At 35.2% G+C, this 17,918-nt stretch overlaps 1 protein-coding gene across 8 annotated transcripts in view; it reads left to right on the forward strand.

Annotated features, from left to right (window-relative positions):
• LOC134751575 (zinc finger protein 184) overlaps positions 1 to 17,396 on the forward strand; it is a 146,945-nt gene extending 129,549 nt beyond the window's left edge. For 6 of the 8 annotated variants that reach the window (XM_063687042.1, XM_063687043.1, XM_063687049.1 and 3 more), the window contains 4 exons: positions 7,085 to 7,269; positions 8,904 to 9,069; positions 9,889 to 10,110; positions 11,484 to 17,396. In XM_063687042.1, coding sequence (XP_063543112.1) covers positions 7,085 to 7,269; positions 8,904 to 9,069; positions 9,889 to 10,110; positions 11,484 to 12,523 — 1,613 coding nt within the window. In that variant the 3' untranslated portion in view covers positions 12,524 to 17,396. The remainder of the gene's footprint in view (positions 1 to 7,084; positions 7,270 to 8,903; positions 9,070 to 9,888; positions 10,111 to 11,483) is intronic. The other 2 variants (XM_063687045.1, XM_063687046.1) reach the window with 2 other exon arrangements.
• The last annotated feature ends 522 nt before the right edge of the window (positions 17,397 to 17,918 follow it).

Here is a 17,918-nt window from a genome sequence, read left to right on the forward strand (position 1 = left end):
TTTGTGGTCGGTAGTTCGTTTATTTTCGTTATTCAAATTTAAAATAACGGTTTCAGTTGTGGCCTGTTCTTGATAGGTGGTCGTCTGTTTCAATCTGCCTACGTTTTTTTTCCAATAAAAATTTAAAATGTATTAAGCGTTTTTTCTAATACGTGTTACCTTATTCTTATTCATACAACTTAGCAAACCTCTGTTAAATTTTGTAATTTTTGTCCCTTTTTAACGAACACAAATATCAAAATGACGGATAAGGACAAACGATTATCAAAACCTTGTTAGACAATAATGATTGGATTTTTTTTGTGTAATTTGACATTTATATTTATGTAATTGTTTTTTTTTTGTAATTTTGGGTTAATTTTATTGTTTGTAAAAATTGACATGTAAAAGTGCCCCTGTGGCCTATTTGCTAAATAAATGTTTGATGTTTGATGGAATTATTACTTCAAACTTAAATTTAATTTCAAATATATGTTTTGCCTATACAACGAAATTTCTAAACTAGTAAACATAACATTTGGCACAGCACAAAATGCATAAAATTTGCATTTTTGCATTCAGCCAGTTGGAAATAACCGTTTTTCTGGCCTGAGCCTAGAATGCTTTATGCCTACGCGCAGCTTGCAAGGAAGTACTTTTGTATGTAAATGCCTGCGTAGGCTGCGCGCGCGCTACAAACGAACAGAGTTTTCCTTCATTAAGATTCTTGTCTATGGTTTTGAAAGAGGGTAGAGTCTGTCTTAGCTAACTTTACACCGACGGACAAAGTGAGGCCATGTCATTACAAACGACATATTTTTATAGCAATTTTAAATGGTGACATCGCCATACTTTGTCAATTTCAAATGCCATGCGGAGTTAGCTTGGTCCACTCTAGTTAGATTTTAAATTGAAATGAAAACTATTATAAAGTGAATTTTAAGATAAATAAAGTAGCCTAATAAAAACAATTCAATTTCTATATACTGTATTTATAGACTTAAATTAACATAAATATCTAAATTACTGATAATTGATTTAACAATAGATTTGCGAATATTATTTCTTGAGTATATTTTTTGCAAGTCTTTGTTGGATTTCTTCCTCCAAAAAATACGTTAAAAAGACCAATACATATATAACTAACAAAGAACTTAATATTGTCTTCGGTTACCGCGATAGTGACTCATGAAATAAAACTATGAAAACGGATTATATCGCGTATATTGAAAGAGTTTAACGCGAAATACCCATGTACTTATTCAAAAATGTAAATACCACACAATCTAAGATACCATCCTTTAGGCCATCGTACATCGTCCTAACTGTGCTAAGGCGAGCGCCTTTCCCTTCCATTTATTCATAGAGAAATAACAAAAATACCCATAGACAACTTCCATTATAAATTGATCTACCGTTCATCCTAAAACCGACGCTATAGGAAAAAGTTTAGGCGCAGTATTAAAGCAAGGAAAGGTCAGCTTACGTTGGAAACCTTTACGCGTAGGTTGTATGGGTTGAAAAATAAGTACAATGGATAGTTCAGTATAGTGTACCCGGAAGACGGATAATATTTTATTTATTGACGCTTGTTTTTTAATAGCTGTTATCTGGAATTGTGTAAGTGGAAATCTGGAAGTACGTTCTTTCTCTTTGTAGTTTTGCAACGTAACTTGTGTTTTTTTATAGGATGTTGCTAATATCCTACACACTTCCCAGAATCTATGTAACAGATTGAAATAGCCTCATAATGGTTACGCCTTTCATTCATTGAAGTAAGATGTGCCTCAATAGCTTCTTTACTCACATTATGTTATCACTTCTAACAAAAGATTTATGCAAAATATTCTACACTTAAACTGTTTTGCTATTTTTCTCATATTCTTGTATTGTCTTGTAAACGAAACGGGCAAAATATTCTACACTTAAACTATTTTGCTATTTTTCTTATATTCTTGTATTGTCTTGTATTTGGTTTTAAAACGAAACGTGCCAACACTATTGACTTACAATGCGTGAGTCACTGTTGAGTGTTAAGTAAATCTTGTACTTGCGGATTTAATACACAACGGACAAAATTATAATAATGTGCATTGCGATTTATTACTATTGTTTTGAAATAGGATCTCGATTAAACGGAGGTTATCGATTAAATTATCAGTTTAATCACCACTTTAAAACTTTTTTTTAATCATATGATTAAAAAAAAAGCTTTTAAATGATAAGTGACTCGCATATGATACATCGTACGCTGCTAAATCCAAATGTTATAGTAAAAATTTGACGTCAAATAAGCGTATGACAACGATTGATATAAAAATCATTATTTTTCTTGATTTTACAAAAACAAAGGTATAACCTTATATGACTGACGGTATGATTTAAAATATAAATAGTTTTACGGCAGGGAAAAAACATTTTATTATAGCAGAAATAGAACAGTATCGATTGTCATATAACGAATAATGAAGACAGACAGACAAATTAATAGGATAAGCTTAGTAAACGTCATTTTCATCATTTTGAGGGTATAATACAGTCACATGCAATAATATGTTACTTCGAAGGGCATAAAAATATGTGACACGCTATTATGGCTCTACAAAAAAGAACGTGTCAGATATTTTTGCGCCTGTGTGAGTGTACATAATGTACATTATTAAAAATCTACTCAATTGATCGCTAAATTATCGAATATGTAACTAAATATTACGCTATTAAAGATTTAATGTGTTGTTCAAATCTAAGCTTTAATCTTAAATTGAATTACAAAACGATTCCTAATACCCATGCTTTCTAATCCACTTAAACCGTAAATACTTAATCACTTGCCCAACGGCCCATAAAATACCTAATAAATGTAAAATTATGTAACGCAATATTTTAAACTAAACTTTTATCTGCAAAAGCGACCCAATAAAACCAAGTCTGTTATAAAATTTACTAACCATAAATATGGCAATCGGACCGTTAGGGCCAGATTAGTATTACCAGCCAGCCATATTTCCGACCATTGCCTGTGTCAGGCCCCATCATATATCTATCTAACATCTAGGAAATAATTCTACAATATCTTGCACGCGCAATGCGTACATTCTTCTCAGACATGCAAAATCACTAACACAACTCCAGGACTAAAAGATACCCTATATTGGCGTGTACGCATTATAAAAGTAGCTTTTGTGTGTGTGCGGTGTGTTCGTGTGCAGTCAATGACCTATGCATTTGCTTGCCGGTACCGGCTAAAAGTATGCGTTGGTTTTATTATGGTCTTATTTTTAAAAATGGCGGGCGGGCGACGTTGGGTTAGGTCGGGTCCCGATTTGGGTTATTCGGACTCGGAGGTCGCTGACCGTTGAACTCGGATTGCGTAACATTCGAAATTCGAACAGGATTCGCGGTCGTGTTTTGTTTTTTTGCAACGAAACGGCCGTTGAAAGATACATGGCCAGGTCTTGTTGATAAAAGTTTGTTTAGGAACTTCTTTTTAACTACATAGGTGGCAAACAAAGATAGTAAGCAGTTTTCATAATCTAAGGGTGTCACATGTGCCTTACCAACCAACACTTAAACAGCAACAGTAATTTTTTTAGACTATCTTTTAAAAATATATTATGACCTAGACTAGAAAGCTGATTCTCAGCCAATTTACTTCATCTATAAATACTATTGCATTTATAAAATTGGCATCAATACTATTTTCTGATATCAATATGTTGATTTATTTTAGAACTTCGGAGCGTGACCCAATCTAGTACAGTAGTTTCAGAACCTATAAAATTTTATTTTCACATCAATTCGAAAAAGGACTTTTTCTTCCCTGCTAGGAGGGATAAAGGGGCACTTTTCTTCCCTGCTAGGAGGGATCAAAGTAACACTTTTCTGTTCTAGGACACTCTATATTTACATTTTTTTCACATTTTTTTAGCTTAAATAATAGTTTTTAACATTATAATTACCTCATAGGTGATGTGAAAAGCAGTATGTGTCACATGGTAGCAATAGTAGATTGTGTCACAAGGGAGCAAAATGACATATTTACGGCGAGGGCGTACATTGGATCCTGAACGAAGCGAAGGATTCTATAATTGAATCCTGAGCGTAGCGAGGGATTCTAAAATAGAATCCTGAGCGTAGTGAGGGATTTAAGCGTTAACGCCCAAGGTGAAAATAATTTTGCTACCATGTGACACATACTGCTTTTCACATCACCTACGAGGAAATTATTATGTTCCAAAATATTATTTAACCAAAAAAATAGTATGCAAAAAAGAAAAAAAAATGGTGTCCTAGAACAGAAAAATGCCACTTTGATCCTCTTAGCAGGGAAGAAAAGTGCCACTTTGATCCCTGCTAGCGGGGAAGAAAAAGCCCTTTTTCGAATAGGTGATGTGAAAAATTATTTCCATCTTGGGCGTAACACACTTGAATCCCTCACCCTTGCTACTCTCGTGATTCTATTATAGAATCCTTCGCTTCGTTTAGGATTCAATTGTACGCCCTCGCAGTTAATATGTCATTTTGCTCCCTTGTGACACAATCTACTATTAAATTGCAATCTTACTGGTAAAACATATAAACTACTACTAATACTAAGACCAGTTTCCCGTCAAACAAAAGTTGAGTGCAACAGCTTCAAAAGTTACTTTCTGATTTAAGCTTAAGAGGCCGGTGTCGATTTTAGTCGCAAAAATGTAAAATTGATAGATTTAGTCGGTGAAATTGTACACCTTTTGTTACCTAATTGAAATAACAAGTACTGGTTTCTATTAGCGCATCTTCTTATCTTACCTTTTATCAGATCAATTTGTTGAAAACAGACTCACTAAATTAGTAATGTTTGCTTTTCTGATGGACGTTTAGGTAAACGCGCGTAAAGCACTGATTTTGTCGCTCTTATTTGTAAATTTCGTAGAGTTTGGACGGCTAAACATGGTAATTTTGTATTACACATATCCTGTACTTGACGTTTATCAGACTACATTTTTATTATTATGACTGAAGTAGTGTAAATGAAAGTTAGACGAAATCAATTTTCTCCAGAAATTACTTCAAAAAAAGTGACAATTTATCTGAAAATCGACTTAATTTCAACGTAATTTTGATACTAAAACAATCTACAACATTTGTTGAAACTATTCTTATACATCAATTTGTATAATTTACCACCATAAATTTTTGATGAATTTTTAAAAACTGCCCCTTCTTTTCATATATTACCGGTGACGCACGCTTGTGACCTCATTATTAAAAGGCAAGATGAGAAGACGTGCTAATAGAAACCAATACTTGTTATTTAGATATTACGTAACAAAACGTGTATAATTTCAACGACTAAATCTATCAATTTAAAATTTTTGCTCCAAAATCGACTACGGCCTCTATAGCAATACTTTACATTGTCAACATCGTTAAAAATATATAATTGACATAACATAATGGAACATTATGACTTTATTAATTTTGCTTTTATGATACAATGTATAAAATCGTGAATGGGCACACATTTACATACAACATTACATTTAATTTTATGATAACAGATTTATGACTTTGGTATTCAAGCTCTAAAACCAAAGACCAAAGATAGATATAACTCCGTAATACATGGATACAGTCCAAGGAAAAAACGTGCCTCGAAAATCACGAAAATTTGATTCTCGATCAGATGGCGCCACTACCTTTGGCCTACTCTCGTATAGAGGGCGTTGGCGGTTTCGTTTGTTATTCAAAAATTGTAACGCACATCAGTGAAAGAACATGGGTAAAAATCATAAAAATAATTAATGCAAATAAAAAAAAAACATTTATCCATATTTAAATACATTTTATCGTATTTTTATAAATCTACATTTTTAGTTTTAAAGTGTGTCGATAGATGGCAGTGAATTCACTGTGGTTACAAAATTTACGTACCGCTCTATCCTGACCTATTATATCCTCTTTGTAAAAAAAAAAAACAATGAGGATATAATAAGATAGAGCGGTACTGTCATAGTAAATTTTGTAACCACTGTAAATTCACTGCCATCTATCGACATACTTTAAAACTAAAATGAAGATTTTTAGTGTCAAACCATATAGTAACTTATACTAGAGCGGTACTGTCATAGTAAATTTTGTAACCCCAGTCAATTCACTGCCATCTGTCGACACACTTTAAAACTAAAAATGTAGATTTATAAAAATACGATAAAATGTATTTAAATATGGATAAATGATTTTTTTTATTTGCATTAATTATTTTTATGATTTTGACCCATGTTCTTTCACTGATATGCGTAAAAATTGTTAAATAACAAACGAAACCGACAACGCCATCTATACGACAGTAAGCCAAAGCTGGTAGCGCCCTCTGAACGAGAATCAAATTTTCTTGATTTTCGAGGCACGTTTTTTCCTTAGACTGTATACATCTATTACGGAGTTATCTATCTTTGGTCAAACTCATGGAGAGTCAAACTGGTTCTTCCCGCAACTGGCGTTTTATGTCTAGTTTGTGAGGCGGTTATCTCCAACACCAGACTTTGACACCGTTATGGATGGTAGAACGCCAAGACCTTCCAGCAAGCTCCTCCATTTCAGTGTCAAACTGGTAGCCTTATAGTTCAATCTTTATAATCATCATCTCCTAGCCGATTTCGGAGCGACTGCGTTTTACCGCTGAGAGCGTCGCTGGTGCGCTCTCAGGTGATTGACATAGCCAAGTTTGTGCGACCACACTCGCTGCAGGTCAGCACCCCTCCGACATAGTAAAGGCCACAGGTCGCCTGGCCTTTAGCTCGTCGCGCTTAGCGTCGAGTTCTGTGCGCCGTCTAACTTCAAACTGACGCACCTGCGTCTGCACAATATGCCTCCAACGTGGACGGTCACCTAGACTCTCCCATGTTGACTGACGCACTGCACAATATGCCTACAGTGCCTACAACGTGGACGGTCACCTAGACTCTCCCATGTTGACTGACGCACTGCACAATATGCCTACAACGTGGACGGTCACCTAGACTCTCCCATGTCGTTGGCTCTATACTCTCTCTTCATATGCCGCTTCAATACATCCTCAATCTTTATAATAGCAACATGTTAAAACATATTAATTTTCCAGGCGAACGCCCCTACAAATGCCACCTCCCCGACTGCGGGCGCGCGTTTATCCAGCTGTCCAACCTGCAGCAGCACCTCCGCAACCACGACGCCCAGGTGGAGAGGGCCAAGAACCGTCCCTTCCACTGCAACATCTGTGGCAAGGGATTTGCCACGGAGAGCAGCCTTAGGACGCACACGGCCAAGGTTAGTATCAGCATGGTCTTTGAACTACACATTAAAAACCGGACAATTGCGAGTCGGACTCGCCCACCGTTCCGTACTTTTTAGTATTTAGATTGCGGGTCACTTCTAGATTAGCTCAGGACCGGGACAAGTGGCGTACTATGAGGCCTATGCTCAGCAGTGCGCGATAAATGGCCAACGATTTTAATTTTGTACAGCTGTGCTTTTTTGACTTTCATAGGTGCATTATGTTAATGCCTAAATTGAAAAATAAAGATATTGAAATTGAAATTGAAATTGATGATGCTGATAATGATGATGATGTTGTTATAGCGGCAACAGAATTACATCATCTGTGAAAATTTCAACTATCTAGCTATCACGGTTCATGAGATACAGCCTGGTGAGATACAGACGGACAGACAGACGGACAGACGGACGGACAAACAGACCGACAGTGGAGTCTTAGTAATAGGGTCCCGTTTTTACCCTTTGGGTACGGAACCCTTAAAAACACATTCATGCAAGTGGAGCCCAAGCTGGAGTATGCCTCTGACTTGTACTCCTAGATTTAATAACACATACAACTTTTTAATCAGAGTACTTTTATAGGTAGATGGCGCTATGTGCCACCCTGAGGCGTGTGGAAAAGGGAGGAATGAAAAAATTCGCAGCCTTCTGGTAAGCTTTGGTAGCTCAGTTGGATAAGATTGGACCGGTATTTCAAATGGTCGCAAGTTCAAGTCTTGCCGGGAGCTGTGAATTTTTCCATTTTGCCTTTAATTTAAAAAAAATACTCTTTTTGCTAACACAGTTTGAATTCTCCTAATTACCATTTGGGCTATATTATTTCACCGTTGCCGTTGATAAATACAAATTTTAAGTAGACACAATAAATTAAATTTTTATGAATTTTAAAGTTAACTCTATAGTGAGATCAGTAAAACTATCTGTTAAATAATACATAGCCACATTTTGCAATGCAAAAGCGCTCATATAAAATTGCAATCTTTACTGACTGAAAATGACTAATTATAAATAACAGGAATCTTTGTGAAATTTCAAGTTCATTCCAAATGATTTTGGCGAAACGCCAAATTTTTTTGCAACTGTATTTTCAGTGTAAATATTATATTCATTTATGCGTTTATATGTATTGCAAATATTTAAACAATATTGATTTGTGTTATTCTTGCGTATTTCGCTTACTTTTCGATAGTTTATTTTAACACTTTTATTGCTATATAAATTTTCGTAAGGTTTTTTGTTTACTACTTGAAGATATTTTTGAGATGTCTATTATGGTGTTTAGTTGTAATGTAACATTAGCACATTTTTTGTTATTAGGTATGTTAAATACCTACCTATAATTCGAACTTGGTTTTACCAAACAAAATATATATTTGGCAATTTTTATTTTGAAATTAATTTGAACCGAACAGTGATAGGAAACGTCCCGTTTCCCTTTATTATTTTCTCTTTGATTTACCAAACTTTAAATCAAAATTCCCTTTTCGGCCGTTACTATTATTTCTCAAAAACTCTTTTCGGCCCGTTATCAAAATTCAATTTCGGCGTATTTATGATTTCGAAATTCCCTTTTGACATGTGTTTTATGAACGTTACCTAATATACTTATGCTGGGGCGCCGATAGGAGCTTCAGCTGCACCTTGGTGTTTTGCAGCAACACGCCGCCCTCATGATAGGGGGCGCCACCGCCACCCCCTGCCCTATCTGCCACAAGGTCGTGTTCGGGGGCGAAGCCCTCGTTGAACACATGAAGAACACCCACAAGGACCCCAACGCGTCCGGCGTTGCGAGTAAGTTCCTGAGACTTCTGGTTTTGGACAGCGCGTGTTAGATTAAGTTTGAATTAAGAACGCATCCGTTCCGGGAGAAGTTTAGAATTTGTTTTCAATTTTTGAATTTGTCAGGATTCTAAACGCGGAACAGATGTGTGTTTAGTTTTAAGAGTCGTCGTTGGAAGTTTGCTCAGTTTTAGTTCTACAACGTAATGGTTGTGTAAATATTTTGCAATAAAACATTTATTGATATAAAAGCTTCCAACTGGCGAGAAGCCAGCAGGGGTGTTGGTTTAAAAACCACACGGACACGTATCGTTTCCATTAGATAATTTAATAGTAAGTAATTTTAGTATAAGTGCGGACGAGGAATATGTTGTTATGTTTAAAGCATGGCGGTGTTTTGCAAACAGTTTGGTTTGCGATACGAATTCTTCGGATGGCGGTCTATTGTCATAACATGTTTGTTTACGTTTCTAATAGCTACATTTTCCTCGTTTTGTCGTCACGTCTTTTGTTATCGTTTAGTATCGCTAATGGAGAAGGCTTTTGAAAGGTTAGCGTTATACATTCATATATTTCATTCTCAACTTCTTTAATAGCTGCAAGCGATTATGTCTCAATTACTTCATTCTTTCATTCATTTAAAACAGTTATATCATAGCAAAAATCATTGTCAAAATTCAAGCTATTTTTCAGAAACTTCTCTTCATTAGCATTTCCCTAATCTTAAGCAACCGACGGCCCCCACCGTCACCACATAGACTAACATTCACTAACCACAGTTTTTTTTTCTCCTAACCTTCCCACTAACCTCCCCATCCTGGTGACAAGCAGGCCCCCCTGCCACGTCACCGTACCCTGCGCAAGCTAAACCAACTGATCCTTATGTAGCCAAGCGGCGGACGGCCAACCACCCGTGTCCAGTCTGCGGGAAACATTACGTGAACGAGGGTTCGTTGAGGAAGCACCTCGCCTGCCATCCGGAGACGCAGCTGACCAGCAGTTTGAGGATGTGGCCATGTTCTGTGTGCCAGGCCGTGTTTACGCATGAAAGTGGTAAGTGAAAATTTAGGTTACAATCATATTATTATCTTATCGGAAGCTTAAGCTGATTCGACGAGTCCTGTACTTAGATGAAAAAAGTTGCTACAGAAATCTAAATCTCTGAGCGCCCCGTCAAGGATAAAAAGGGCTTGCGAGCAATCATTTGCAGTATAAACTTAAATTTAAATACGAGGTTAACCTTCTTTTTCAATTCTATGCTCTCTGATATCTACATGTACATATGTGTCGTTTCCAAGCAAAAAGTCCCACTTTGTCGCTTGCCATAAGGATATCTTTATTCTTTATTCTTTATTGTATTGCAGTCATGTTCATAATACATTAGGTGTTACAATCTTTATGGTAAGCGACAAAGTGGGACCTTAGATTAGGCTTCAACACATAATATATAATTTCGTATAGACTAGAACTGACTAATCAACGCATAACCGAAAGTTCAAGTGATCTCTAATGATTCCATTTTTTCAACGAGGATTTATTTAGAGGGTGGCTTACGAAGGCCGCTACTCTTTTTACTCTGATTAAAGGAAGCTGATTAATATAAGTTCTGATCAAATTCCATAGTTTAGCTTACATGAACAGTGACACAATAATACAGCCTTATCCCAAAAGAGTAGTAATTATTATTTGTTGTTTCCAATATCTTCTCACGTTTCAAACGAGCCAAATGTTATAAAACATGCTATAAAATTATATTACAGTTTACAACCTATTATTTATATATCATAAGGCATTTGAAACACATTTTAATTGCGCATTTATTTAACATTTTAATTGGTTTCAGTATTCTTTGTGGTTATTAAGGATTGTGTCATAATTATAAATAGTAATGGAAATTTTAACTTCCTACTTTATAAACCTCCAATAAATATTTTTGTAGGTAAATTAAATTTTGTTACTATGTGCTAATTTATCCTCGTTTGGTTTTTAATGACAAGTTATATTTAATGTTATTAAACAAATAACCTTTATTGTACAATTTACCTTTATATTACCTCTATTACCTACCTACTCATATTTGCTTTCTGAATTTAAATTTAAATCATTATAAGAATTTATCTGCAACGCCAAATCGGTTAGGTCTTTTCCAATTAGAAAATATACAACATTTAATATTTTATTTCTCTTTCTCTTATATAATAACCTAAAATAAATCTAAATTACAGCTTATTAATAGTACATGGAGTTTAAAGTAAACAAAAACTAAATTAATGGTAACAAAATGAAATCAAGTAGGCAATAGAAGTTATTTTAGGTTTATCTCCTAACGCTAGGTCTCCTAAGTCTGTTCTCTACAAAAGGGTGCCCATAAGGCTGGCTTTTTCAATTCGTACTTCAGAAATCTTACACGACTATGCATGTTCCAGGTCTCTTGTCCCACATGGAACACATGCGAATGGAGCCGAAGCACCAGTTCGCGGCGCAGTACGTGCTGTCCCGCGCCGCCGCCGAGCGCCGCGAGCGCGACCTCCTCGCTGCCGTGTCCTCCGCGGGAGGCTCCGGGCTCCTCAACCTCGCCCCTCCGTCCCCAGCGCACTCCGACTCCTCCTCCAACGGCAGACTCTCCTCCTCAGCCGGCTCAGATGGAGGAGCAGCTGTCAACAAGCTCACAGACCTACTCCGATCCGCCAGCAATGGACACCAAGCGTACGGCGACGAAAGAGTCGCCGCAATCGCTGCCGCCGCCGCAAATATGATGGCTCAACCTGGCGAAGGCGGGAACGCTGTACAAGTCGCTGCAGCCAATCTAGTATCAGCCATGAGACAGCAATTAGCTAGAGAACCACCAGCGCAACCGCCTGCGGAATCTCCTTCAGCACCTAATGAAGCCGCTTTAAGAATCCAACAAGCGGAAGCATTACTTAGAAGCCAAGCGGAAGCACTAAGACTCGCAGTATCTCAAGCCGCTGCGGCCCATGGGAATGAAGCTCCAAGTCCGTTAAGACATAATGGAGGATTTCCTCCGCAGATTACTCCGCCTAACGATGCCAGTGGACAGTTGTCGCCAGAGTTAGTCGAGGCTTTCAGAATCGCGCAGGAGCAAAGATTAGAGCAGGCGCTGCGGTTGCACGATCCGAGGATGCTAGGGTTTAATTTGTCGTCACCGGCGGTCGCTCAGCAGGCTGCGCAGCAGGTTGCCGCTCAACAGGCGGCCGCTCAACAAGCAGCGCAGCAGGCCGCCGCTCAACAGGCCGCTCAGCAGGCAGTGGCCGCTCAGCAAGCGGCCGCACAGCAGGCCGCCCAACAAGTAGCTCAAGCGGCGCAAGCGGCTCAACAAGCGGCCCAGCAAGCCGTCCAGCAACAGCAGATGCAGCAGCAAGCGCAAGCCCAAGCGCAGGCCCAAGCGCAGGCAGCTCAGCAAGCCGCACAGCAAGCTGTCCATCTCCAGCAAAACCCTCAGCCATGAGAATTCAGCTACTACTAATCTGAGGCGATTTCGTTCTAGTTAAAATTAATCGTTTCAGTTTTTAGATTCAGGGCGTGATCGCTTCTGATTAGTTAATTTTGCGACGTTAAAATTGTTTATTTGGTTCCGATTACAAATTATACATTAGTTATAAAGAAGTCGCATAACAATAATGGTACGTAAGCCTAGATAGAACTAACTGTTGTAAATAGGGAATTAGCGATGTTAATGTAAATAAACTAAATGAAAATGATTGAACAAAAATGGAACACAGACTCGCTGCAAGAAATAAAATTAGAAATAGATACGAGAAATATTATTCTGTGCAATCTTCAATATTTATTTGTTTTACGCGTTATTATTTAAATGATATATTTATTTTTATTAGCTTTAGCACGAAGCGGTGCTTCTTAGCTTAGTACAAACTTTGGGATGTGCCAAACTATTTTCGCACGTTTATCGCATTTAGCGACTATGCAATAATTAGTTTTCGTTTAGTTTTCCATATTAAGATATTTTTACAAATATATTATTTAGGTGATATTAAAATTTGTTATGATTATTATTCTTGTCTTTTCACGCAATATTGCTATGCTAGTCACGTTTTGAACGCACAAAAAATCTATATCAAATTGGAGAATTTATTTTACTATTTTAGACTCACTTGAAACTGTCTTTCTTCGGCGTGAAATGTTAATTTTATTATTATTAAATGCCATATTAGATATAATAATGTATATACTATAGCCACATTACGTCTTTTGTTTCGAAAAAAAGTAATATTTTATTTTTATTAAAACGATTATTACTTGAACAAAAAATATAATTATTTACAAATTATTTTGTAGAGTTGTAAATAAAAAATACCAACTATTATTTTTCAGAAGACTGCCGTTACTTATTCTTTTTTTGTAAATACTTAATTAAAATGAAATTGTACGAATAGAAAAAATAGCGATTTATCACTGAATAGAGGAACTGTCAATATGACAGATTTAACCGAACAGACAGACAGTCGAAGATCCGTTAAAGGTCCATCTGTCTTCGACGTATAAACTTAAAAAGACAAAGACACGAGACATTCTTATCAACATCGGATGTTGAAGTATGAGCCCATTATTTACATTTTTAATTTTACTTTTCACACATTTAAATGAATCACAATAGCCCAGTGAATCATTTTAACATTAAACAATACTTTTTGAAGCATCAGCTTCACCACAGTAACCCGAAGCATCTAGTTGCTCCATGTTGTCGCTGCAGTAGATTTAGGATCAAACCAGACCCGAAAGTGACCACTTTTCAATTCAATTCAAAAGAAAAACCAATTTCGGATCCAATTGGAAAGTGGTCAGATCCCGGTCCGACTATGAGAATGTCAAGTGTTGCCGAATATAATTCTTTTAATATTATCATCATGTATTATAAATAAGTAACATTCTGTGCGTACAAATTGGAGCTTATCGAGTTTGTTCACACAGAATAGTTTATCTACGTATAATCGTAACATAGGTAAGGTATAGTAAGCTGATTTTAACGTACGTAATTATTTCATTCTTGAATTAATATTGGTATATCCGTTGTGGGTAGTCGCACATTGCCGTGCGACGACATCTAGCGGAGTATCAATGTAAATAGTGAACAAAAACACAATGCAATAGCCCAAAAAGTCGTTTATAATTTTTGTCGTGACGTTTGGTTGGTGGATGGGAGTTTTAATTGAACTATTCGTTTCATTAAATATTTTATTCATTTTAAATACAACACTTTTCGGCACATTTTTCAAGTATTTCTTTGGGGAGATATGGCCAGTTACATCGAGACGAGCGGTTACCGATATAATCAATTTTCTAGGAAACGTGAATACACAATTAAAAAAAAACAATTTCGACTGATACAAAAAGCAACCGAACATTTTTTCGATAAATACAATAAAAAAAATCGTGAACGGATCGCTATTTATGTAAAAATGTTCTCATAAATTAATATATAAAATAAATTTAATATAACAACAAATGAAGTTCCTATGAATAATGTATAAAAGGTATTGTTTTAAATTTAGATCGTAGTAGAAGGAAAAATTTATGGACGTTTGGGTATTTTTAAAGTTATAATTAATAAACCATCGTGTTAAGGAACTGGACGCGAGTTGTACAAACATACGGACTATGTAAGCACGGACCGTGAATCCTACATTTAGAATATTATATCAAAAGTTACGTTTCCATGAAAGTGTTCAAACGTATAAGCCTGCGATTCCGTGCGATTAGTAAAAATATTTGTGTAAAAATATACGCATGTATTTTCTAATCTAATGGAGTTTTAACGTAAGTTTTTGGATTAGTGTCTGGATGAATCGCGCGGGGTCCAGGCTTCAATCTGTGATCATCGAAGGAATAGTTATATCAGATCGTGGCTGCAAGTTGTTTTAAGTTATCGACGAAGAAATTTTTTAATGTTGAAATTGAAAAATATGGAGTGAAATTTTTTTCTACATTTATTTTACAGACAAATTTAGTTAAGCTGTGTACATTTAATACTAATAATAAAGCCTAAATGAGCGTACTTGCGTCGCTGGACCGGTCGTAGGGGGAATCAATTGATTTTTCCAGCAATTGAATTCCTTTTCTGAATCAATTAAATTTCTATTGGTTGATTTCTCCACGGCCCCGTCCTTTAGTGTCAATAGACCTAGTTTTGTTTGATGTGAACCTTGGATGCAAGCAACTTACTCCACCTGTTTGATTCACTCAATGCGCTGTTGGTTCAATTTTTATAGGAAAATGGATAAGACGCCTAAATGTTCTAGTTTTATTGGCTATTAAATATTATGTTATCGTTATGTTACTAGGAGAATTCGTTGATAATTTTAAAGCTAGCGTTTTCTTTATGGTTTAAAATTGCCAAGAAAAATTAATTAACTGAGAAGTTTCTCATAAATTATTCTCAATCGGCAGTTTCATGAGAATGCGGCTTATGATTATAATTCGACTGAATCGCAACTACATCCAGCGATTACATTACATTTTTTATTTCGAATTAAGAAAAATATTATCAATTGCGTAGAAAATTTTTTTTTGCGCGATTGAAAATATTAGTTGTTGAGTTTTCACTATGGATTGCTGTTGTTTTAACTTACACATCCTTATTGACTGTTAAAGTTCTTAATTTAAAGCTTTGTCGTTTACGTTTAGTATTTGAGCTTGTTTTAAAATATGTAGCCAAATATACAATTATTAATCGTATTTTTAAGATATAGACAGGATAGCCAGGTTTTCAATTTAAACTCACATAATAGTTATTACCTTATATTGTAAGTTAGCGTAATTAATGTAATGTAATTCCAGGGCTCAGTTATAAAGAAACATTTAAATTGGCTTTCAAATATATTTTATAAATGAGCCCGCTGTATAGCACAGAGTAAGATCAAAATAAATTAAAAATAATAATGCTTACTCTATGCTATATGTTTGAGAGTAGTGAACAACGAATAAAAAAACATAAATACAAAAAAATCTGTGTACTTCAATGTGCTTACATGTCATAATAGTTAATGTACTCTGTAACGGTGTTTTCTGGGGGCACCAGACCGGCGTCATATCCATTTTTAAGTAAAAATTACTATTATACAATACGAAAAACACAATTTTGACAATATTTAGAATATAAATAATGTTGTATAAACAAATGTTACAACCGTTTTGTAACAACCAAATTTACAATCGAAATCAGTTTGAATTTCGAATTTGGACGGCTCTAAAACAACTGACAGCGCATAATATTTCGTCTACAACACTAGCCGATCGATGCCACAACAGGCATTTGCGTTGTACAACTGTTACTTATAGGTACAACCATTTGTATTTACAACTATTTTTGTATTTACAATCAAGTTATTGTATTTTTCTCTTTCAATTGGTGATTTCTAGTCTTATTTTCTTGACGTCCCGTTTACTTTTAATGTTAAAATAAGCGGGACTTAAACTTAATTGCAGTATATCCAACGTTATTCTTTCTATTCTGGCTGTCATTGTGTGACATAAAATTTATACAAGTCAAAATAATAAAATATAAAATGGCAGCTGGAATCGCGTTGGGCTCTGTAATTTAAAATGTCGTGATTGCGAATTACAAAAATGAAACTTTTGGAAACTAACAAAAATTATTAGTATCATAAACTTTGGTACAGTATTTGGATATAAAAATTGTATAGTGATCGATTATTGGAAATGCTGAATGTAAATGGTCAAAATTAAAAATATTTCGGCGTAAATTGTAAAATTCCCTTTGCTTAGTTTAGAATTAAATTATGATGTAGAAGTCAAAATTCGTATTTGGCATGTTAAAATTTAAAAAATAATGTAAATAACATTAGGGATGTGATGTGATGATACTATAATTGTACCTTATCGATGTTTAGGCAAACATACATACATACAATTCGATTAGACTCATCGCGACAGAATTGTTTTAGTTGTATTTTGATGTATAGCGTATTTTAAGTTCATATTTAATATAAAAAACGATGCCATGTTTTTTTTAGTTAGTTACTTGTAGCGTTGAACTGTAACGTGTTTATTGAATTATATTTTTTATTAAAGTTATTTTTTTCTATTTGTACTCGATTGATTAGTCAATAACGAACTGCTAATTGCTATGTATTTAGTTAAGTTTAGTGTTGACTTATGTTAAGCTTATATTTTTAAACAAATAATTACCTTTATGAACAAACTAACCCATTATATTATTTTTATCGTGGAATTATTATTTTTAACAACGGAAAATGCTTATTGTGTCATTGAATTGATAATAGTAACTATTATTGCCGAAACGGTTAGCTATAATTATTTTAAAAAATAAAAATGATGATTCATATTGGAGTTTGTTTTTACGCTTTAAGTGCACCTATTGGCTCGATATAGTATATGTCGATGTACATATATATATATATATATATATACATAGGTTCCATAATATGGTTAGTAAAGAGTTACTAAGCATATTATGGAACCTATGTTTTCTGAAATAAATGATTTTTATTTTTATTTTTATTCTTATATTTTATATATATATATAATTTTTTTATTACCCTACTTTGGTGTCCCACTGCTGGGCAAAGGCCTCCCCTCGTTTTCTCCACTTGACCCCGTCATCGGCATTTTCCCACCATTTGGGGTAGAATGCGTCCAACTCGTCCCGCCATCTCCGTAATTTAAAATTATTCCTTACTTATTTTTATTTATTCAAACTTTATTGCACAAAACATAAAAATAATGTACAAATGGCGGACTTAATGCCTAATGGCATTCTACCAGTCAATCATTGGGCCAAACAGAGACATGTAAAAATGGCTCAAGGAGAAAAAAGGAATTTATTGGAACTATTATAGCAAAGA

This window comes from Cydia strobilella, chromosome 22 (genome assembly GCF_947568885.1).
Source record: "Cydia strobilella chromosome 22, ilCydStro3.1, whole genome shotgun sequence".
NCBI lineage: Eukaryota > Metazoa > Arthropoda > Insecta > Lepidoptera > Tortricidae > Cydia > Cydia strobilella.